General features: G+C 47.9%; 1 protein-coding gene across 3 annotated transcripts; it reads right to left on the minus strand.

Annotated features, from left to right (window-relative positions):
• Positions 1-13194: 13194 nt before the first annotated feature.
• On the minus strand, positions 13195-21866 carry NYAP1 (neuronal tyrosine phosphorylated phosphoinositide-3-kinase adaptor 1). Of its 3 annotated transcripts, none has more exons than XM_054589304.1 (7): positions 21778-21866; positions 19799-19950; positions 18077-18432; positions 16105-17622; positions 14974-15192; positions 14662-14771; positions 13195-14092 (listed from the first exon to the last, which is right to left on the minus strand). In XM_054589304.1, exons 2-7 carry the CDS (start codon positions 19864-19866, stop codon positions 13829-13831), a joined length of 2535 nt encoding a protein of 844 aa, XP_054445279.1. In that variant the 5' UTR covers positions 19867-19950; positions 21778-21866; the 3' UTR covers positions 13195-13828. The 3 variants fall into 3 exon arrangements, with proteins under 3 accessions (XP_054445279.1, XP_054445280.1, XP_054445278.1); XM_054589305.1 differs by lacking the exon at positions 21778-21866 and adding an exon at positions 21164-21224 and having other exon boundaries at positions 14974-15189; XM_054589303.1 differs by lacking the exon at positions 21778-21866 and adding an exon at positions 21164-21224.
• Between the last annotated feature and the right edge of the window lie 1943 nt (positions 21867-23809).

Here is a 23809-nt window from a genome sequence, read left to right on the forward strand (position 1 = left end):
ATACATTTAGAGTAAAAAACATTTTCAGGTATGTGAAGTCTTTTTAAAAAAATATTATATTTATTTGTTTTAGAGGAGAAGGGACGGAGAAAGAGAGGGAGAGAAACATCAATGTGTGGTTGCCTCTCATGCGCCCCCTACTGGGGACCTGGCCTGCCTCCCAGGCATGTGCCCTGATTGGGAATTGAACCAAAACTCTTCGGTTCGCCGGCCAGCTCTCAATCCACTTAGCCACACCAGCCAGAGCTGAAGTCAAAAAAATTATATCCCAGGCACACTTACTTTCACAGGAAGCAATTTCAGGATAGGCTTCAATAAAACGAGATAATAATCTAAGAATGAGGAAGCATGGAACGGAGAAACAGGAGTTGGGGAGAGAGGTGAAAGGTGTCCCAGGATAACAGCTATGTGGCAGCCTTCAGCAAGCCATTTACAGAAGAATGTATTAGGGGGATAAAGGGCTGCAGGACAGGTATCTCCTAGAAAAAAATTGGACTGATCTATCACCTGAGGCGATTGGGCTCCTGATAGGTACCTCGAAAACTAGACAAAAACTTGAGATGATTAACTCCAGGGAAAGAAAACTCCAAGAAAGAAAATATAATCTTAGTCTCTCACATGGCTCAGCTGTAAATAATATTTAAATAATAATTTCATAAGTGCTGAATTCTGCTATGTTCAAAAATTAGGATATAACTGCATTGGGAAGGTGGGGCGAGGGGGAGAATTGAGTATGGGGGTGGAAGTGTAAGAATTAAATCCTCACTGTTTTAATAAATCTTATTTAAAACTGAAAAAGAAAACTCAGAAGTAGCTATACAAGCATATTATTTAGAAACTGGGAGGCAGATAGTAGAAGACTTGGAAACATTAAATTTAAGCAGCAGATCAAGAGTATAATGAGGCGTAAGTGCTTTTCTTCATAATTAGCCTTTTAGTCCTTGACTTTTAAAATGATATACATGTTTAACAATAAAAATAAAAACAAATTAATTAAATAAAAGGCCAGGAGGAGGAGAAATAAAATGGAAAAAAGATTTAGGTGGGATGATGGAACTTACTGTTCCTTTGCATTTTAAATTAGGGGGTAGGGTATATCAAACTATTTATTTTTTTAAAAGATTTATATATGTATGTATTTTTAGAGTGGGGACAGGAGGGAGAAATAGAGGGAGAGAAACATCAATGTGTGATTTCCTCTCATGCACCTCCTGCTAGGGATCCAGCCTGCAACCCAGGCCTGTGCCCTGACCAGGAATCGAACCGGCTACACTTTGGTTTACAGGCTGGTACTCCAGCTACTGAATCACACCAGCCAGGGCACATCAAGCTATTTAATATGTTCAATGAATAATAAAAGATATACTTAGGATTTATATGGACCAGGATTTATATGTAGCAAAGATGGGGAGAGACAGATGATGAGAGAGTATGTGGTAGAGAAATAAAGAAAAGAAAGAAGGGAAAGGAGAGAGAGAAACAAATGCCAAGACACAGAAAGACAGAGGGAGACATAGAAAGACATACCCAGACACACACAAACAAAGTGAGAAATGTGGAACAACAGAGGAAGAAATCCACAGGTATGCTATGGGAGTATATACATATGCATATGTATACACAACCAGGTAAGGACAGAGACCCAAGTACTCATAGATACCATCTCAAAGTTTTTATCTATCTATCTTTCTATCTATCTATCTATCTATCTAGATATGTATGCATGTTTTAGACAGAGGGAAAGGAAGCGAGAAAGAGAGGGAAACATCAATGTGTGGTTGCCCCTCATACGCCCTCTGCTGGGGACATGGCCCACAACCCAGGCATATGCCCTGACTGGGAATAGAACCAGTAACCCTTTGGTTTGCAGGCTCGCGCTCAATCCACTGAGCCACACCAGTCAGAGCTCAAACTTTTAAAGTCAATCCACTGAGCCACACCAGTCAGAGCTCAAACTTTTAAAAATAGAACAGAATGAGATTATTACCACTAAATATTCCTCCTACCACCACTATGAAACTAAACCTCCTCTGATATCAAGATTCAGCTGAAATCTCTTTTCTGGAGAGACTTCCAGGCCATACCAGTTTGGGACCATTGCTCTGTCTCCTCAACTCTTAGAAAAAGAATGTCTTAGTTTTTCACTAATTTAGAGAAAAAAGTCATATATGGCCTTGTGACATTCTTACACAGCTATACTAAGCTGTTTTTTCTCTCTTGAACTTCTCTCCAGATTTCCAATGTGCATAACAGTCCTTCGACTAGATTATGAGTGCATTGGGGACAGAGGAACCAAACCTTTCTCACTGAAGAGTATTCCATGGATGCAGCTTCTAGGACGGCTCTGAACTTGAATTCCTTCTCCGTTGTTCACTTATTGTGTGACTTTGGGAAAGTTACTTCTCTGTGCATCAGAGTCCTTATCTGTAAAGTAGAAATACTATTGGGTTGAATTATATAAAATTGCTAATATTCTCCCATATTTGACCAACAAAAATAACAATTTTATATGGTTCAGCCTAATAAAATTGCTGCCTTTAAGGTGGTACGAGGATTAAATGCGGTGCCTACTGCATTATAAGCAAATATCATCCTGCTGCATGAAAGTGGACCCAGTAGTAAGCCACTCAGACCTTGTGGAACAAAGTCAACACACCTGGAATGCAGAGCAACCAAAGAGAATGAGTCTGGCCCCAGATATCCTGGAGCCTCCAGATGTGCTATGAACTGCGTATGTCTAGACAAATACATGAGCAAGAACTAACCTTGCACTTGGGTTAAACCACTGCTGTTTGAGTTTGTTTTGAAGCAATAAACCTGATGCCCTAGGGAATAAAGGATGTGTGTGAGTGAGAAAGGAACTGGGTATTTCTATGAAGGGATTTCTGCCTCAGGAGACGGGAGGTGAGGCCGCTGACTGCGGCGGGCAGTCTAAGACTTGGTGGGAGGCTGGAAGGAAGATAGTGAGTGCAGCTGCGGACATGGCTTGAGTTGGGCCTCAGGAAAACTGCCCTGTTCTTCTGGCGCTGGGGAGAGAGGTTGATGCTGGAAATACTGGTTTGGGAACCAAATCTGTACAAAGATCATTGTAACCTTGGAGAAAATGGGATCATCCTGGGAAAACATGTAGATACCGAAAAAATTAGCTAAGTGTACGATGAAATAGTGAGAATGCTAATAATCATGATTGTTATTACCACTGATGAAGCCCTTCACCATATGTCAGGAAAGCTCTGTGCTAAAATCTTTGTGTGCCATAGTTTTTATCATCAGGATAACCCCTTGGATGGATATTATTATTCCAATTTGCTGAGAAAACTGAGGCTTGGTAGATGGCGGAGCTGGAATTTGAACCCAGGTCTGGTCAACTTCAAAGTCCACATCTATAACCATAACTCCATAAACCTAAACATAGTTTTTAAAAACTTATGAATGCAGTCATACAGAGGAGTCAAAACTCATCAAACTGTGGGCTTAAGATAAGTACATTTTATTTTATATAAATTACAAGGTCTGTCCAAAAGGTATGCAGCCACGTAATATGAAAAATAGAGACATTTATTGAAGAAGATACAAGATACAAGAAACATTGTACATAGTACTGTCCCCTTCAAAATAGGCACCTTGGAACCTCACACAGTTCTTCCAGGCTCCAGCAGCTGTCTTGTCGTATTTTCCTGAATCTCATTAACAGTCTGAAAGCTCTTCCCTTCCAAAGGTGATTTCAGTTTTAGGAAAAGCCAGAAGTTGCAGGGCGCCAAATCTGGGCTGTAGTGGGGCTGAGTCACCTGGGTGATCTGATGTTTCACCAAATAACTCTGCACAAGATGTGATGCATGAGCAGGCACATTGTCATTATGAAGCTGCCAATCACCAGTTGCCCATAGCTGTGGCCTTCTGAATCATCTGAATAGTTTCCACAGAGGAATGTTCAAGCTTAATGTAAAATTTGATGCAGATCTGTTGCTCTACTGGCTCAGTCCTTTGGAATGCGATAGCCATACAGTACACATGCTCACTCAACAATGTCTACTGCCCCAACTGACTAGTACAGTGAAGTCATCATTGTTCACGCACATGCATGCCAGTCCACTTTCCTTGGCTGCCAGGTTACATCGATGTCATGCAAACCATTCTTGTTATATTAACAATGGTTGGACTTTTTTGAGACAGGCTTGTATACTTCAGTGAAGCTGATTTGAGAAAATAGCAATGTAATTTTAGAGCCTCCATTGTGCATGCATCAGGGGACAACAAGCAGTTGTTAATAGGAGATAATATAAACTTAAAGTTTTGTGTAATTTTTTACCTCCATCCAGTAAAATTTCTGACTTAGAAATTTTGATTGGCACACTTGAAAACAAACACACAAAAACTTGTGGATTAAATAAAGCTGTTAGGTTTTACTACAGAAATCTAAAGTTACCATGTTCTGCCCTAACTGGAATGGCTCAGTTAGTTCGCCATCATCCTGCAAAGCCAAAGGTGTCACATTCATTTCCCAGTCAGGGCACATGCCTGAGTTGCAGGTTAGGTCCCCGGTTGGGGGCACATATGAAAGGCAACTGATTGATGTTTCTCTCTCTTTCTCCTTCCCCTCTCTCTAAAAGTAAATAAAATCTTTAAAGGTACCATGTTCTGCATGTTAGGATATTCTAACTTAGGGTTTCTTAAACACAAGACTCAAGGTTTCCCCACCTCAGCACTATGGCATTTCAGATCAGGTGCTTTGTCATTGCGGGGGGGGGGGCAGCTTCGGGAGGGGGGTTTGTCCCATGTATTGTAGAATGTGTAGCAGCATATCTAGCTTCTTCCTGATAGATGCTGGGAGCAACCACATCCTCAGTTGTGACAACAAATACCTTGGGGGACAAAATCACCTGGTTGGGAACCATGCTCTAACTACCAATTAGCGCATCACCTGGGTGGTAGTCTTCTCTTAAGCTGCGCCACCACCAGGGTCAGGGATTCATGTCCACTGACAAGGGTGCCGAGCATCTCTAGGTCACTTCCTGGCCACCTGAGCTCACTCCACTTACCTTTCTGGGAGGGACAGCTTCTGCTTGCCTCCTTGGCAGGGTGCCTCCAGCACCACACCCCTTTCATCCTCCTCCTGCTCTTCAGTCCAGTGGTTTTATGCGGCTTCCTCATCTGCACCTCTGGGAGCAATGTCTGCCCTCTGTGTTGTCCTCTTGTAGCCCCCCCACCGCATACACCGTTAAGCCTGAGTGGTCTCCTCCTCCAGGGTGTAATGAGTGGTGGGCTGTTGGTGGACAGGTGCAATGCCCCTTCTGTAGAGGCTCCCTCTCTTTCCTTTAGAATCTCAAATAAAGTGAAACTCTCTGCCTACCACAGGGAAGGGTAAGCTGGGGGCAGGTTTCTTTCAGAGCAATTATTTTGGATGCCAAGTTTGGGTGGGCAGCTTTCTATGTCTCTTCTTGGGAAGGAGGTGGATTACCACACCCCGCCCCCCAACCCCAGGAGGGAATTCTAGGTGTAAATTGTCCTTCCTCATCGGTTTTGTTGTCAGGAGCCCATCCTACCCTGGGTGAAAGGTTTGCCTCTGCAAGTTCTTATTAGGAGCTGTCTTCTTTTTCTTACCTTAGGTGGGAAAAGAAGAAAGAAAAACAAAGGAGAGGAGGGGAACTTTTCCTCACAGACCTTTTCACTCACCTAGCCCCAAAGTCAAAACAAGGTGTGGGATGGGAGGAGCGTTCTTCATTTTTTAGATTTCCATATCTCTAAGTAGACCAACCATGACAGTTTTATGACCCAAACACAAGGGTACATTTATGTTACTAAATGAGCAAAGTGACTTCAGATCTGAATGGGCAGGAAAATAAATAATACATATATTTAAAAATTTCCTCCTAGTTTCTAATTTTTCCAAAAGGTTTCCCCTCATTACTCTGAAATTTCTGGAATGTGTACATCTCACTGTCCCACCCATCCCTGGGTTTTAGGGCAGGAATGTCAAACACAATCAGCATAAGGTCACCACTCGGTCAGTGGAAATTTTTATTAAAAGCTGGTAGCACCACCTATGGTGCTTCCAGCCTGTGGTTTCTGGCTCCCAGCCATATTTGGTGGCAAAAATTGCCCTGGAGTGGTGGGAGAAGTCAGTGGGTGCCTGGATGAATCCCCAGCCTATATGCCCCTTCCTCTATCCTGGAGGCAGTTTGGAGGTGATTGAGGAGCATTGGAAGCTGGGCCCTCAGAATAGGCTGCCACTCTGAAGGTACAGGCATTAGGGCACCTGGGTTTGAATAACAAGTGACAAGAGGCTCTACTCCCAGTACTGGTCAACTGTAGAGGCACCTTGAGGAGTCAACCGCACACATGTGAGCGCAACGTTTTACAGGACAGTTGGTCCAGTCAGAGTTATGAGAACAAAAGGAAAAAAAAAGATAATGTATCAAATTAGAAGAGACAAAGAAACACAACAGACAGATGCATTGTATGGTTCTGGATAAACTCTCAGTCTAAAATTCATGTGATGAAGCGCTAACATCTGATATGATGGCATTTGGAAATGCAGGTCAGGAGGGCGGGGCCTCCATGATGGGATTAGTTTCTGCTTAAGAAGAGGAAGAAAGACTAGTGCTGCTCTCTCCCTCCCCAGGTGAGGACACAGTGAGAAGGTGGCCATCCACCAGCCAGGAACTGAATCAGCCAACACCTTGATCTTGGGCTTCCCAGTCTCCAGGGCTCTGTGAAAGAAATCTGTTGTTTAAGCAATCCAGTGTATAATATTTCTGTTATGGCAGCCTAAAAGGAGACACCAGGACACTTTGGGGCATAATTAAAGGAAATATATATATGGCCTATGTGTTAGAGAAGATGAAAGTCAATTGGCATGGGGAGGTGGAGAAAAGCAGCTTTCAAAACAGGATGTGCATGATAATCTCATTTTGTTAAAAAACATATATTCAGAGAAGAAGTCCTGTAGTGTTATATAGTAAGCTGTTAAATGGTAACCTCTGGGTGGTAGAAATATGGTGTTTTATTTTTGTTTTTCAGTATTTAATAATTTGACAATGCATTTTTTAAAAAATAAATAAAAGGTTATTTTTAATTAGAGAGTGTGTGCTTGGAGAGGCTCTCTGGGTAATTTGCTCCCACCTTCTTTTTTTTCTCAAAAGACAAAAATTTTTGACTCATCACACCGACTTTAAAAAATAAAACACTTTTTATAGTGGGAAATTTCAAATAGGCCCAAGTGCAGACCACACATTCATCAACCTTAACAATAACCACCAACTCATTCATCTTTCCCCCTTGCAACTTTCTCCATTTCTGTTTTATTTTTAAGCGAATCCCAGACTTCATATAATTTATCCCATTATATTTCGGTATTATCTCTTCAAGGACTCTAAAAAGTACATAACCATAATACATTATTATGTCTAAAAATTTAGCAACAATTCCTTAATTCTGTGAAATATCCAGTCAGTGTTCATATTCCCTCTTGTCTCATAAATGCAAGAAGTGAGCTTTCTAAAAAGGTTTGATAGAATTAGTACCCAAATAAGTTCTATAGATTGCAATGAACAATATGTGTTTTTTAATCTCTTTTAATATATAGGTTCTGTTAGGGTGGTTGGTGATGCAGGTTGTGAAAAAATTCATGAAGAGAAATGCAGAGAGTAAAATTTTTATTCACTCTCCAAGAAAGGAGAGGGACATGCTGTGGAGAGATACGCCAGCACTGAGGGGTGGAGACTTGGAGCTTTTATTGAATTATAATTGGATTAAAAGGTTGGAGGGTTGCTGCTGTGTGGCCCCTGGACTGTTGGGGCGCTATAACTGAGGCTGCAGTTTGTCCCAATGTTATCTTCTGCCTGTGGCTGTAGGGAGCGGGTTAGTTCTGTTCTTGTTTCCAGCAATTTCCAGTCCTGAGGATATAAGCTCAGAGTAGTAAAATGGCAGTCATGTTTAACAAGGTCACAGGCCTGCCTGGCAAATAGGGCCACAATAGCAACTGGGGCTGACTTTCTCCTTTAAGGTTCCTTCTCAGTCTCTTTATTTCCCCTGGCAATGTACTAGTTTACAAGTCCAAGTTGTTTGCTCTGAGGAGTTTCCCACAGTGTCGATTTTGTTTATTGCCTCCCCTGGTGTTCAGTGCGTTTTCCTCTTTATTTTCTGTAACTTGTAGTGGCATCTACAGGCTTGATCATATTTCTAGTTTCAACTTTTGGGGACTAGAACACTTCGTAGATGGTGGTGCATTCTTCTATCAGGAGGCACACCGTGTCTGGTTGCCTCTTATAATGTGATATGTGATGATAGCTGCTATTGAAATTCAATACCTGGATCCATTATTTCATGGTGATACTCCAATTTTAAAATTCTGCCTTTATTTGCTAGCTGGAATATTTATATAAAGAGAAAGTTCCCTTCATTAGTGATTTGATAGAGGTAAATAGATGTTTGGTCCTTTCCTTTTACTCACCAGTTTTCAAAATAATGAATTGATTCTCTAGCATTCTCCAAAGGTGAGAAATATTTTTTTGTCATTGTGAATTAATGAATTGAATCATATTTGCCTCTCATATCTACTACAGTTCTTACCCTTCTTGATGCTCGAACTATCCCATCCTGTAGACATTGAGAACTCCTCATATTTGCTCCTAAGTCTTTTTGACATGACCCTTTGATAGAAACCTCTCTTCACAGCTGAAATATGATCTCAACGGACAAATTGCCTGTGAAAAATAAGGCAGCACCTTATTTCGGAGGAACTTGTCTTTCCCCTCTAATTTGAATGTGTTCCCTCCCCAAAGAAGGTCTTTTCCACCCAGCTCCTGTTACCCTCTTGACTCGAATGCTCCAGGACCCTCTCACCTCTGGCTGTGCCCTAGACTTCCCTGCTTTGCTGGGGTTTCAAAAGATGTCAAGTCAGAGTCGGAAGTGGCTTAGTTGCCCCAGGAAGGCTCCCAGGTGTTTTACCATGTGTCTGGCAGGCAGGGCTGGGCCCAGGCTGACTTCCCATGAGGTGCTCATCCTTCATCCCTCATGTGAGGTTTCATAGATCCAGCACAGTTTACATCTTTTTAAACTTCTTAACTCTTAGCAGGCCTCCAATCTTGTACATCCAGCAAAATGTCTGGGTTGCCCTGGCTCACAGCATTCTCAAGCACCTGCCTTTGTCTGAGCCTTTCTTATCCTGATTCTGTTCACTCCAGCCTTTCACTTCATCTCTGCTAAGATTCCAGTCTTTCTCACCTCACTTCTTCTCCATCTCTATCCCTACCTCTTTCTTTTCAGCCTGTAAGTGCCCATCTGGGATTTGAACCCACACATGTCAGCTCCATAGTACCTAACACTTGGTGCCTACCTCTGCTTCTTGTCACTGAGCACCACCCCTGCCCAGTCTACATCCTCCCGGAACACTTAACTACTTATTTCTCTTCAAAAACAAAACAAAACTATACACATACACATATAGTTTTCTGATTTCAGAATAAAGACATACACATAAATATTCAAGCAATCTAAATTTATTTTTTTAAAAACCAAATTAAGATCCCTTTCTTTTCAGTCCTCAAAATAATCACCATCACTTACTTAGTGCATTTCCTTCAGACCTACATAAAAATTTACAAATGATTTTTCTAAAAATTGTGCTTGTTCTAATGTACTTTTCTGCACATTGGTTTGTTCACTTATCAGGAACTGCTTCTTGTGCTTACAACAGCTGTATCTTCTGCATTCTACTTAGCAACTTCTTTGATACCATATATTATTTAGTCAGTGTCATACTGATGAACTTTGGGGGTTTTTCCAATTTTTCATTATTTCAAAATAACGCTGTGATTAGCATCCTTGTACATTTAGCTTAGTACACCTGGATAACTGTTTCTATAGGATAAATTCCTCAGAATGGAATTTTTAAGTCAAAAGTATACACACTTTAAATTTTAATAAATGCTATCAAACTGACCTCCAGAAAGGCTGTATTAATTTCTTTTTACAGTGAGTGCCTGTTACCTGCACATACTTGCCAGATTGATGTTATGAATTTTTTCAGTTTTATCTGATGGGTGAAAGTTTTTTATTGTTATTCTATTTTGCATTACAAATTGATAAGGTTGAACATGTTTATTGTTAATTTCTGTTTCTTTGGTGAATTGTCTGTTCATGTCCTCTGTTAACATTTGTTTGTTTGTTTTTTCCTTTTTCTTATCAACTCAAAAATCTTTCTTATTATTGTATTGATCATTTTCACATGTTAGAAATATTTTCCCAGTTAAATATTTATAGTTTGACTTAGCCATATAAAAATTTGAATTGTGAATGTGATCAAACCTAAAATTCTTTTGATTTGTTTCTGGTTTTCACATCATTTTAGAAAGACCTCCTCTATCCCAAGGTTATAAGCATGTTCCCCTACCTTTCCCTTTTAATGTTTTGTTTTTACACTTAAATCTTTTGGTGTAATACATGAAATAGAAATCCAGCTTTCCACACTCTCCCTTAACTGGCTAATTGTTCAAGAAACAATTATTAAATATTTTCCCATCTTTAAACACCATTTTTACCATACATTTACTAAATTCTCATGTTCATTTGGGGTGATTTTTTAATTCTATTCTGATGAATTATGCCAGTCTTGTGCCAACTTCAGCACACTGTGCTTTTATTTCAACTTTTGGTATTTGGTAGGCCAGGTCCCTATTACTCATCAGTTTTGGAATGTTCTAGTTTTTCTCATTATCATTCTAGATGAACTTTTGAATTATTTTGTCAACCTTCCCAAATTACGTTTTTGGGATTTGGAGACTTCATTGAATTTATGGATGTAGGGAAAACTGACATCTTTTATATTATGGTTTTATCTAAAAAAAAGTTATTACTCTGATTATTCTTCTTGGTCTTCTTGGATGATTAGTCTTCTTGGTCTAAATAACTCAGAGAACTTTAGTTTTATTGATTGACCCAATATAGTCCTATACATTTCTTGTTAAAGTTACTTCTAGATATTGTATGATTTTTGTTGCTCTTATAAATGGGATGTTTCCTTCCATTAATTTTCTAACTTCTTATTTAAAAGCGACTGAAAACCCTGTTGTTTTCCATGACATTAATGGATGGATCTTGAGGGCATGATGCTAAGTGAAATAAGTCAGACAGATAGACATATACCATATGATCTCACTTTTATGTGGAATCTAAAATAAAAACAAAAAACTGAACTCATACAGAGTACAGATTGGTGGTTGGTGAGGGTGGGGGGCAAGATGAGTAAAGGTACAAGCTTCCAGTTATAAGATAAATAAGTTTTGGGGATGTGATGTACAACATGGTGATCATAGCGAACACTGCTATATTGCATGTTTGGAAGTTGCTAAGAGACTAGATCCTAAAAGTTCTTATCACAAGAAAAATATGTGTAACTATGTGTGGTGATGGATTAAAAAAAATTTTTTTAAAGATTTTTTTAACTTATTTATTTTTAGACAGGGGGAGGGAGAAAGAGGAGAGTAACGTCAGTGTGGGATTGCCTCTGGAGTGCCCCCTACTGGGCAGCTGGTATGCAACCAAGGCATGAGTCCTGACTGGGAATTGAACTGGCGATCCTTTGGTTCACAGGCCAGTGCTCAATCCACTGAGCCACATAGCCAGGACATGTGGTAATGGATGTTAACTAAACACTGTGGTGATAATTTCACATTACATACATATATCAACCATTATGTTGTATACCTAAAACTAATACAATATTATATGTCAGTTATATCTCAAAAAAAGAAAAAATTTAAAAGCTATTCCTTGTTTATATTTTGTTCTTAACTCTTATTTCTATCCACACCCTCTCTTATAGAGCTGTCTTGACCTTGACTACCAGTTCTATGTTGATGACTCCTAATGGGTAGTATTGTCATCTCTCCCACACTATCGTTTTATAGCTAACTTGGTATTTCCTAAATTTCAAGAACTCTTATACCACTGCCATAATTTTTCATATTCTATACACTACCTGTACCATTATTTGCTTAAGTTTTCTTTAAACCAACTCATTAAAAATTTGCCTCATCTTATATAGTACTCATGAAATAACAAGAAGTCCGATGTGCTCCTTATAATTTCTCTAATGAAAATAAACACAAGACTATTAAGTTTTTAACATTCTTCTACATACTGTTTTAAAACATCCCTTGTATCATCCACCACATTTCTGAAACTCTGATCTAGCTGGTCACAAACCTTTCAACTTGAATATTCATCATCACTTCACACTCATTGATCTTCCCTAAAAGTCCTCTTAACCCCACTTTTCTTGCTCTATCAAGGTGACCATTTCCCCAGTCACATAAGCTCCAAACATGGGCTTTGAAGATGCCCCCTCACCCCACCCCCCTCCCATTCACTGTCTTTTGCCTTCCATTCTCTCAGACATTCTTTTCATCCCCTCCATGGTGATATATCACCTCCCAGGATTTCTCTGGTTTCCTTTCCCAGGACCAGCATGTTGCCTTGAGGCCCATCTTTCTGAATGAGCTTCTTCGTGGCTGGCTCCCTATCACCTTCTGATTATTGAAACATACTTCTCACCCCCAAACACCATCTTCTACTGTTCTACAATCACATTGTGACTTTGGGTCTTTCCTCTTCCCCCCTGTTCATCCAAACCTTACCTGTCCTTAGAGGGTCACTTTCCAGGAAGCTTTCTCCGATGATTCCAGCCCTCTCCCTCCTATTCCAGGAGCACTGCCTAGTGTCAGCTCAGCTCACCTCCCTGGGTAGATTATAGGCGCTTGCAGGCAGGTTTTAGTTTGATTATTCCTTCTGCATTGGCGCATTGCCAAGCACACATCAGATGCTCCATAAATGCCTACTGAGTCACTCACTGTATGGTTGTAATCCTGAACATTTACCTCAGACTCCACCTGTTCCTGTTACTTGCTACAGCCACTCAACCCTCCCTGCACAACCTTCACCTCCCACAAACCAAGGGCCAGAGGGAAAAGGAAACAAATGTAAGAAAGGCAGAGCACACTGAAATTTAAGAAGCCAGTTCTAGGATCATTAGTCTTTAATATATTATTCTGAAAGAAAGGAATTAAAAAAAATTCCTGACATCTCTTCTGATTTTTTAAAATTTAAATAAATACCCTGCCCTCCACCCACCCGCTAAAGTTTCCCTCCTTCCCCATCATCCCACCCACCCCTAGTGCCAGATCCTCACTCCAGAGCTAAATAAGATGCCTGTTTCACAGCAGGCCACGCTCACTACCCAATTCTGACTTGTAAATATTGTAAATGTATCTGCTGCCCTCCAGACCAATCCCTAGCTTTGGGGCAGGCATGGATGGTGGGGCCTCTAGGCATTCGGGAGAGTGCAAAAGTGGTTCCCTTAATTGCTAACTTCTCCCAACCCCCTGCTCAGGAGTAGGTCAGAGGGCTCAGAATTGCCCTCTAAACTAAAATAAATAACAAAATAAATATGCCCTCCCCAATACCCGACTCTATAAGAGCTCCTTCACTTATCACTCTTTAGTCCCTCTCCTGTAATGGACCCCGTTCCCCATCCCTCCTCCCCCATGCTGACCTCTGGCTTGGCCTTTGCCCTCTCAGGACGACCCGAGCAGCAAGGGCCTCACTCCCAACTTCAAGCAAACCCTCTGTCCCCCCTAAACTTCTGGGGGTGCTGCTGGCGTCCCAAGCCCGATAGGCCTGGCCGATTCCCCATCTCCGAGGGTTAGGATGGAGGGCAGGGGTTCTCCCTGGCTCTCTCTCACCTGGTTCCATTGTCCCTCTTTCAAGGCAAGTCTCTCAGAGAGCCCGCCCCGTTCCCCAGTCCCAGTGCCCTGGCCTCCCGCCTTCCTCAGATGGCAGTGTCCCAGAGGACGGTGTGCTGCCTGCGGCAGGGAGGAGTGCCGGACTTGCGGGGCTCCGGCCCCCGCCTCCAGCTGGGGAGGATAGGCATGCTCTCCTGCTTGCAGAGGCCCCGGTCGGGGCGGTGGCGCGCCTTGATCTCCTTGCACACGCAGCGCTTGCGCTCGATCACCTCCAGCAGCTTGCCGTCGCGCTCTCTCTCTCGGGCCGGCTGGGGCTGCAGGGGCAGCGGCAGCGGCAGCGCAGGGTGGGTCTGTGCCCCCTTCCTCCCGCCGCCGCCCGACGGGGGAGAAAGGAAGAAAGGGGTCAAGGACCTCAGAGCGACTGGGCTCTGTCCCCACTGCAGAGACCAGTGCCTTGTCCCAGAAACAAGTCCTCCCTTGGCCCCGTCCTCTCCCCCTTGCACAGATGGGAACAGAAATCCAGCCCTTGCACCTTTTGCCCAGCTGTGCGCCCTGGTGGCAGTCGGGGCCTGTTTCACCCTGAGGAAGAGGTCTTTTTTGAAAACTGCCTTGCTAGTAGAATGCATTTTTCCAGTGGTCTCTCCCTGCCCGCCCCCCCCCCCCCCCGCGAAGGGACACTTTTTTCTAAATGCACAAAGGTGCACTGTCCACCAGTGGTAGCCCTGCCTGGCTTGCCCATCATAAGCAGCCCCTTTCCAGGATCCTCCCCAACTCCCCCGCCCCACCTCCGCCCCCACCTCTATAGGGACCCTATTAGTCTGTGCCAGGCCCCAGCCTGACCTCACGCCTTCCTTCCGACATTCTGGCCCTCTCCACCTGCTCCTTCACAAGTAGAATCCAACCTCGTCCTCCTCCTCACCTGGCTTGGGGCATCCCGGGGCTGGCTGCAGGGCCGAGGAGTGTGGAGCACGGCCTGCCGGACTCCAGAGGTGGAGGCAGAGCGCCCCAGGCGGTAGCCTCCTGTGAAGTCTGAGGAGAAAGAAGCGAGGGAAGAGGACTTCAGGTCAACCCATTCCCAAGTTCCCGAAGGACAGCCTCTTCCCGCCTGCCCTGCCTCATCAGAGGAAAGGGGGAGATGTGATATTAGGATATAGGCTCCAGGACACGGGCCCTGGGAAATTCCCCCCAGCCCACCCCATCTGTGTACAGGTGTGGGAGGGCCGGGTGTCACCTCCATTTCGGTGGCAGGCTGGAAAGGTCTGGCAGGGTGTGGGCAGCGCGGTGCGACTCCCTCCTCGGTCCACTCCATGGTGGATCCTGGTGAGCAGGCCCTCTGCCCCCTGGCTCCTCACTGGGATCCCTGATGTCATAGGACCCCTGTCCTCACGCTCCACCTTGGCTGGACCCTCGGCACTGCCATTCCAGGACCGGGCATTGTCCTCAACCTCTGCTGGGATGATAAGGAGAGCTCAGTGCTTGCATGTGGGAGGGGCCTTGCTATTCTCCCAGCTCCCTCCCAGCTCCACACATCAAAGCATGGGGGGACCAGAAGAAACTGCCCCTTTGCAGGTCATAGCTGGGAAGGGAGGGTCCCTACTTCACACTCCCCCAGCATATTCACACACAGGAGGGAGGGATCCTTGTACTGTTACCTTCCACTGCACTCACTAGTGCCATTCCTGGGCTGAGATCATAGATATTTACTGCTTCCAAACCCTTTTCCTTGGCATTGGGGCCTCTCCTATCCCAGCTTGAGCTTCCGAGCCCCTCCAGCCCCAGATAGAGATAGAATGACCACCCTTGGGAGAAGACCAGGGGCCCTACCTTCAGAAGAAACCCAAATCCTGAGCCAGGAAGAGTGTGTGTGTGTGTGTGTGTGTGTGTGTGTGTGTAGGGGGGATTGTTGGGGGGAAGGGCTGACTGTGAACTAAGCTCATCTCTGAGTAGGCCTGGCAGAGCATTGAGTTGCCAGGCAACAGTAGGGGCCTCCTTCTCCTCTCCCTCCTGTCTGGATGAGTTGCCATGGTAACAGCTGGGAGGCAGCTGTGTTTAGCTGCTAGTGTGTGCACACTCACTCACACCCCTGCAGCCCAGCAAAGGGAGGGGCAGAGAGTAAAGCTGGATGGGGCGGAAGGAGGAGGCTGCTCTGGGGGCCGTCTACCCCCTCAGCCCAGATCTTCCCGCCCCTTCAGCACACATATGGGAATCTCATCCCTTCAGTCAACTGCATACCCTCATCCCTGTGGTCTCCCAGAACTCTTCCCGGTTCAGGACAATGGGCCATGGCTTCCAAATAACTCCTCCAAGGCCTCCCCTAAATCACCATGGATATCCCCACCCCGCCCATCTTCCCTTCACTCACTGTCCAATTCTTTTGCTTTCCTTCCTCCATACAGGACTTTCCGCTGCAGAGCCCAGCCTGCCCCAAATGTTGCAGTGCCCATCTCCTCTTCTTCCTCTTCTGGTGTTCCTGCACTGGCGATGACGTGGGCACAGGAGATACTGGCAAAGGCACCCCCATCAGTCCCTTGTTCCTGCAGCTGGATCTTGACCATGGGGGATGGGGCCCCCATTCCACAGCCCTTATTCAGCACCCCCCCAGCCTTGAGGCTTTCATAGGCAGGGGGTCTCTTAAGCCCAGCCGCTGAGGCTGGGTAGGTCCAGAGAGGGGTCAGGGGGCCTGCAGTTGGGTCCGCAAGGCTGTGTGGGGAGGCCAGGCAGCCTCGGTGGTGGAGAACCCCAGCTGCTGCACCCATGGCTCCGCTGTGGGGGCTGGATTTCCCAGGAACAGGGGTCCTCGAGCTGGTGCACAGCATCCCATGAAGGACTGAGATCTCTTTCTCTGTCTTTGGCTCCCCAGCACCCAAGGGAGGCCCAGCTGGCAGGACGGAGTGGGTGGTCACCTTGACTGCTGAGTACACCATGGTGTAAGACACAGCCTTGTCCTTGGGGGGGCCAGGGAGCAAGGTGGCCGGGGCAGGAGGGGCTGCCAGCGCCCCTGCTGCCTTGGGGCAGATCATGCTGTGGGAGTTGGGGAGCTCCCGCTCCCCCCGGGGCTGGCCAGAGCCCTGGGGTGGCAGCGGTGTTGAGTGGCTCCGGGCCCGGCCCGAGGGTCCCAGCAGCAGCAAGTTGGCAGCAGGAGGCGGAGGCGGTAGGGGAGGCGTCTCCCGCTCTCGGGCAGGCACTTGGGGAGCTGGGGTGGAGCCTGCTGGCTCCTTGGAGTGGCAGAGGACTGGTAGCCTCGAGACCCCATCGCCAGGGGTTCGGGAAGCAGACTTGGGCTGAGGGAAGGCCAGAAGTGGAGGACGATGCTGAAGGAGGTTGGGGAAAGGTGGGGGGATTTCACAAGGTGTGGTCTTGGTGGGTGTCCCCTCCCTCCGACTTGGGAGGGCTGAGGCTGGACGGTGGTGAATGTGGGGCTGGAGGGCATGAGGCTGGTGTGGCGAGGAGGTGGCAGTCAGTGGAGGGGCCCCGTTGGCCCGGCCTTCCCCTGCCTCTTCAAGCAGCGGATATTTCATCTCCTCGTATATGGCCTCACTCTCTTCTGAGTCTGAGTCAGCGCCAGCTGGAGGGGTCAGGCCCCCACCCCCAAGAGGGGGACCAGTCAGGCCCCCTCCACTTCTCCCTCCTCCCCTGAAGACATCCCCCACCATCTCAATGTACACTGGCTCTTCTTCTTGGGAACCCACCTCAGGGTCCCCAGCAATGCAGGACCCTCTACTGAGGCGCTGAAGGGGCAGGTTCCCCCCTCGAGGAGAGGGGGCTGGGGGGCAGGACTCATCAAAGGAGACAGAGAGCTGAGTGTTGGGGCTTCGCCTGGGCTTCTGTGGAGGAACTTTCCGGCTAGACTCTTGGCTCTCTGGGGCTGGCTTTTGTGAGCCTGGGAAGAATAGGAAAGAGAAAAATAAACTGGGCTCTTGGTTGGGTAATGGAATGGGGAGACCTTTTCTGACCTCTTCACCCATCTGCAAGGATATATCTGGCCCTTCCTTTTGCCCACATCCCTCAACTTACAGCTCCAGTGGATTTCTATCCTATCAGTCAGCTTTCAGTCCTTCTAACGAACTCTTCAGAATCTGCAGCTCCCACCCTAAATTATCTCCCACCCTCATGCACCTCCAATATTGTACTTTTCAGGAAGCTTTCCCTGTCCTTGAATAATTCATCTTAAGCCCTTCTAAAAAGGAACCCCCCCATCCCCTCTGAGAATGAAATCTTCCACTTCCTTGGTTCTTCCCAGACTGAACCCTCCCAGCGGTCTTCCCCTGGCCTGGAATGGATTCTTCCAGCTCCTGGCTCCCAGCTTCCCTGGGGGAGGGGCAGGGGTATCTTACCTGCCTTCTTGCTAGGGGGCGTCTCTGTGCCGGGCCCTGCCATGCTGAGCTTGGTGCTGGGGTGTCTCCGGGGCTTGGCTGGGGGTCTTCGTGTGCTGCTGTCCTCGGTAAGACCCCCGCCACCTCCACCAGGCCCACCCCCCACACTGTCCATGCTGCCCACGGAGTGGCAGGAGAGAGAGCGAGGGGCCATCGCGCTGCGGCAGGGATGGGGGGTGTGCTCCTGGGAGGCTGGCATTGTCATGAAGCCCATCCTGAGGGAGCGGCGCAGAGAGGCGATGTCCCGAACTCGAACCCCAGGCCCTGGGCCAGCCCCGGGCCCCACTGGGCCTGCAGGCGCCACTTCCTTACTGGAGCTGGGGAGAGAAGGTCAAAATGGAGCAGAGATTGGGCCTGAGTCCCCTTTTCCACCTCGAGAGGAGTTTGTGACCCTGTGGCCTTCTAGGGAGGAAGAAAGGGGACTGGGGTGAGGATCGGGGGAAGCCTGAAGGTCCAGGGCACTAAAGTAGAAGCTTCAGGCAGAATCCCTATGCTTCAAAAATGGGATGAGAAAAGGGGTGAGTATGTGTGCAGGAGAGTATCCTAGAGCTGGCTGATACCCGCCTAGGCATACCTAGCACACAGCACACGTGTGGATAGCTTCATGCAGCGGACGAGAGAGGCAAATTAAGGCAGCACAGCTCTGTCTGGCCCACACTCCTGCCACCACAGCTCCACTCCTTTTCACCCATGCTGAGCCGCACCTGGCCTCTGGCCTCCCCCGTGTCCAGCCTCAGTGGCCTATACTCCACACCACACCTCCCCTCCCCTCCCAGACTTGGGACTGTACTGCCACATCACCAGGGCATTCTTCCCAGGTTGATCCTTCTCTCTCTCCCTCCTCAGTGCTGTCCTATCTCTGTTAAGCCTCCCGGCCCCATTCCCTTTCGCTGTCCCTGAGCTTCTGGGTGAGTGAAGGATGGGGGCGGCTGGCAGGGAAGAGGGGAGAACTGTGGGGTGGGCTTTCATTAAGGCCCTGTCTACTAACCCTTTATTAGGGAGAGATCACTGCAGTGATAGCTCTGATTAATCTAATTAACAAGAATTAAACTCCAGTTGTGAGGATGGAGAAGGGAGCAGGGAGATTGCTCTGACTCAGCCTCCAAGAGGCTGTGCAGTCAGTGGAAGTGAAGAGGAGAAGGGAGCAAGATGGGAGAAGCCAGGCCCCAGATCCCTGGGAGGGCAAAGGGAGAGGGCAAGCCCTGGCTCTTCTGCAGGGCCCAGCCCTCACCACCCACACACCACCCTATCACTTAGCCACTCACCTCCCCCAGCAGAGCCGGAGAGGGGGCCAAATGGATCTTCTCTGGTGCCCCTCAAATGTCCTGTCCCTAGACTGTGAGGGCAGCAGGGCCTCCCCCTTCCAAGGTCAGATGAGAGAGGAGCCAAGAGCCAGCCCCAAATTGACAGAGAGGTGAGTTAGGAAGGAGTGTCTTGGGCCTTTGGGGATGGGGAAGAACCAACAGGGTGCTCCTAAGCTGGAAGCCCTCCAAAAAGGCAGGACAGGGGCTGAAGCCAGGAACAGGGTGGGAACAGGGTGTGTGCCGTTCCAGCAATTCTGTATAGACTCTGAGATCAGACTGATGACCAAGCTGTTGGACTCAGGAAGGGCTGAAGTGATGTGGCTCAGCCAGGGGGAGACAGAGGCAGGCAGGTGAGGGACACTCCGGCATGCAGCCTTACCTCCTCTTGGCCTCCTCCTCCTTGTGCTGCCTCCACTCCAGCTTGGTTTTTCGGTAGAGGAGGTTCATGTCGTGAGACAGAAGGTGGGGGCTGAGGGGCCCTGCTCAGCACCACCAGGCCCGGGGGGCGGCCCTCCCTGGGTCCCGGATCCACTTGGTTGGGGGGGGAGAAAAAAAAAGAAAGAAAGATGTGGGGTGGGTGGGGAGACAGGAACAAGAAAGAGGGGTAGGGGAGAGGAACAGAGACATGACTTGAGTCCTCACAGGGAGAAAACAGATGGAGGCACAAAAAACCCAATACCGCTTCTAACGACCCAAAGACAGAGAGACATAGATGGACATTTGTATACAGAGTCACACAGCCTGACAAAGGTGTTCAGAGCCACAAATACATACTCTGGAGAGATCAGATCAACAGAGATTGCCATCCTGTAAATACATCCTGATCCACCACATAGGCCCAACAAACACACCTTCAGACACACAAACCACGGGGCCATAGACCCATATCTACAAATACAGGACCAAACACATAGATCAGTACAGGTAAACACAACCTAGGAACAGGCAGACACACACTGACATAAACACCCGACACACCCACGGCACACACAGACTTCCAGACAGACACACACAAATAGGCTGCATAGAACTGGACAAGGAGTTATGTCCAGGCCTACTTGCGTACATTGCACCCTACGGGGGAAGGGGGAGACAGTCAGACTCCTAACCCCATCTTGGGCCCTGAGGCTGGGGGGTGTAATGAGGGCAGGGCTGGGATGCTGGAAAAAGGGTGGGGGCACTCTTAGTTGGACATCTACAATACCACCATCCAAATATCTCCATCCCCTGTCGTCCTAGGGCCCTTCCTGTTCTTTGCCTGGGCCCGGGCCTCAGTCCACCCCTCATCCTGCGCCCTGGCTCCTCAGCGATGGTCTCCGCTTCCCTCGCTGATGGCCCAAATCACCTTCTTCCTTCTCCAGGATCTGGGAAGCTCCTGGCTCCCCTCTTCCAGTTCCCGCCCCTCAATCCCACCCCAGTGTCTCTAGTCTGGCCCCGTAGCTACCTTTGAGCTGCGGCCTCCATACCTGCCTGTTTCCCTTCCCCCAAACACACTCTCCTGCGCCTCACCACTCCTCCCAGGCGCCCCTCCTCATTGCCGCCCTCTCCCTGCTCTGTCGGTTCCAAACCTGGCCGGCTATATCCCCCTCTCCATCCAAGCGCCCCAGGTTCCCGGCCACCCCTCCCCTTCCCCTTGTCCTGCTATCCAGGGTTTCTCCGTCTCTCCCCGCCAATCCTCCCTGCCTCTGATCTCCCCCATCCCATCACCCCGCACCAAGCCTCCCCAATTTCTACATCACCGTACCTGGCCTGCCGGGTGCCGGCCCCCCCATGCCGGGCTCCGCCCGGAGCAGGAGGAGGGAGGAGGAAAGACAGAGACCGAGGGGAGCGGAGCTGGGTCCTGCCGCAGAGACAGCCCCGCCTCCGGGTCCGCCCCCAGACCCGCCCCCGGCCCCAAACCCACCCTTCCACACCCTCCAAGGACCGGGCGGGAGCGCCCGTGCGGCGCTGCTCCGCGCTGCCTGGCTGGGTTGGGAGGTACGGGGGCCGCAGAGTCCGCGGGGCGACTGGGAGAAAGGTCGTAGGGCGCCGTGGGCCGTGCGCCAGCCAGCCCCCGCTTTGGGGCGTCTGCTCCTCGCCACCTCTCGCCCAGTGCCCGAAAGGGCCGTGCTTAGTTCGGTGTCCAAGTCCCCCACGGCGCGAAGCAGGGCACTGCGCACAGCGGTGCCCCCCAGCGGCAGCACGGGGCTTGCATCCGCACTCGTCTCGTGCGCCAGGCGCTCCCCGGCTGCTCACTCAGCGTCGGGCCGGAGCCAGTCTGCGGCTGCGGGGCCCTAGTGCAGTGAGGCGGCGAGGCCGGCAGGGGGGCGCCTCTTTCTGGGCCGAGGGGCTCTGAGTCGGGAGCCGGACCATCCTTACCTTTGCCCAGCAGGGGGCGTGCGCCCTTGGCCGCACGCCATCTTCCCGCCGCCCCCCAGGTGCCGGGAAAGCACCGTGCTGGCTCGCTTGGTGCGGTTCGTCTATCCCTCCAGCCTCTGAGGCGCCTGGGCTTTGTGTCACCTTCTGGGCTCAAAGTCTTCCGCCTGTCCACCCCGGCGGCAAAAGTCATCCACCCTGTAACCTTTGACTCCGAGGGCGGAGCCCGCTAGGACCTGGGCGCTCTGGATAGGTCACTGACTGCGGCCACCTTGGCCAAGGCCCCCGCTAGGTCTTCTCTCATCAGCTCCATGAGAAATTCCTCCCTTCATTCCCTTTGGCGCAGCAAGAAAACCTCGGTTCTACCCTTAACTGGCTGAAAAATGGACCCCCAAAAGATATTCACTCCCTAATCCCTAGAACCTGTGAATGTTACTTTATACGGCAGTCTCTGTGATGTGCTGCGTGGCTTTGGGCAAATGGCGCAAGTTCTTAGAGATGGCCTCATCTCATACCGACCTCAATAACGTTGGGGGCAGTACAGAAATGAATACAAATGTAAAGGGCCCCATACACTAAAAGGCTATTATAAATGCCCCCAGGAGAGGTAATACATTAAAACGCAACAGTTTTTTCACTTTTACACCTTACTGTGAATGAATTTTTATTGATTGATTCAACAAACATTTCTACAGAGACCAATAAAATGCCAGGGACTAAACTCGGAGGAGTCTAAGATGATGCTGAGGGTCTGAGAATGTGGGAGGGGGAGGGTCTAAAGATGGGTTTTGAATAGTCTGTAACTAGTCAGCTGAAGGAAAAAGGATCTGGGGGCGGAACAGCAGGAAAGTGTTGTGAATATTGCCAGAGGGAGAGAGTTGGGGGTGTGCATGTGGGAGGTCGCCTCCTGGACCTCAAGATTTGGGAGGCCCCAGGATCCAGCTATAACAGCCATTGTTACCATGAAAAGAGACAGGCAGGAGTGCAGATGCATTTAAACAAAGAGATAAATGATAAGTATATAAACGCAGGAGAGAGGCGCTTTGCATCATTTCAGTTTTGCCTAATCCTAAAGGTTGGTTAAAAATTTCCATGAACTAACGCTGAGGAAGGAGAGATGTCAGCCTTGTGCTTGTCTAATTGCTACCATACTAGGTCTGAGGCCTCGGGCAAATAATGGTATGCCCCTGAGCTTCATAATAGTATGTCCCTGAGCCTCAGTTTCCTTAGCAGAAACATCAGAGCTCAAAAACCCACCATCTCTGCCCAGGGCTGTTTGAGAATCTACCAGATACTTATGCGAAGAGAACAAGTATGAGGAATTTTTAATATACTAGAGAATAGTTCTGTTTGATCAAAATTAATTAGAATTCATATCTTTCTGAACTTAAGAATGACAGCAGAGGTGGCTTTTACTAAAACAATGCCTCTCAGCATGTTGGCTCCGGTGTCAAAAAAAGAGACAATGGCGGTTCAAAGTTTATTCTCTTACACCAAGCACACATTTGGCCCTTCATGAGTATGTGTATTGTCCATAGTGAGCAAGAAATGGGATGTAAAAATGGGACAAATGAGAGGTGGGAGAGGTGCCCTTGCTTGGGGCCAGCAGTTCATCCTCAGGTGCCTTTGTGTGGGTCATTACGTGTACACGTAGGATGTTGTTTTTCTATGAGGGCCAAACAAAGACATACCTGAGTGTGTGGAATGTCTCTGCTCTACCACTGATACCCTTTCTGAACCTCCTGAATCTCCATCTCCACATCAAAGAAGGGGAATAATGTGATGCCTTGGATGTGATTCAAATAACTCAAAACAGTACAAGAGGGGGTTATAGTTGAAGAAAGATAGGCTGTGAGTTGATAATTGTTGAAATTGCATTATAGGTACCTAAGAGTCCATTTTTATGGGCATTTTTGAAAGTTCTCGTAATAATCCACTTTTAAAAATAAGAACAGGGGAGAATAACGATGCTTTCCTTATACAGTGACTGCGAAAACCAGCGAAGCTATGACAGTAACAGCTCTAGCAGCTCCGT

This window comes from Pteronotus mesoamericanus, unplaced genomic scaffold (genome assembly GCF_021234165.1).
Source record: "Pteronotus mesoamericanus isolate MK-2021 breed Mesoamerican mustached bat unplaced genomic scaffold, CSHL_Meso_final scaffold_167, whole genome shotgun sequence".
NCBI lineage: Eukaryota > Metazoa > Chordata > Mammalia > Chiroptera > Mormoopidae > Pteronotus > Pteronotus mesoamericanus.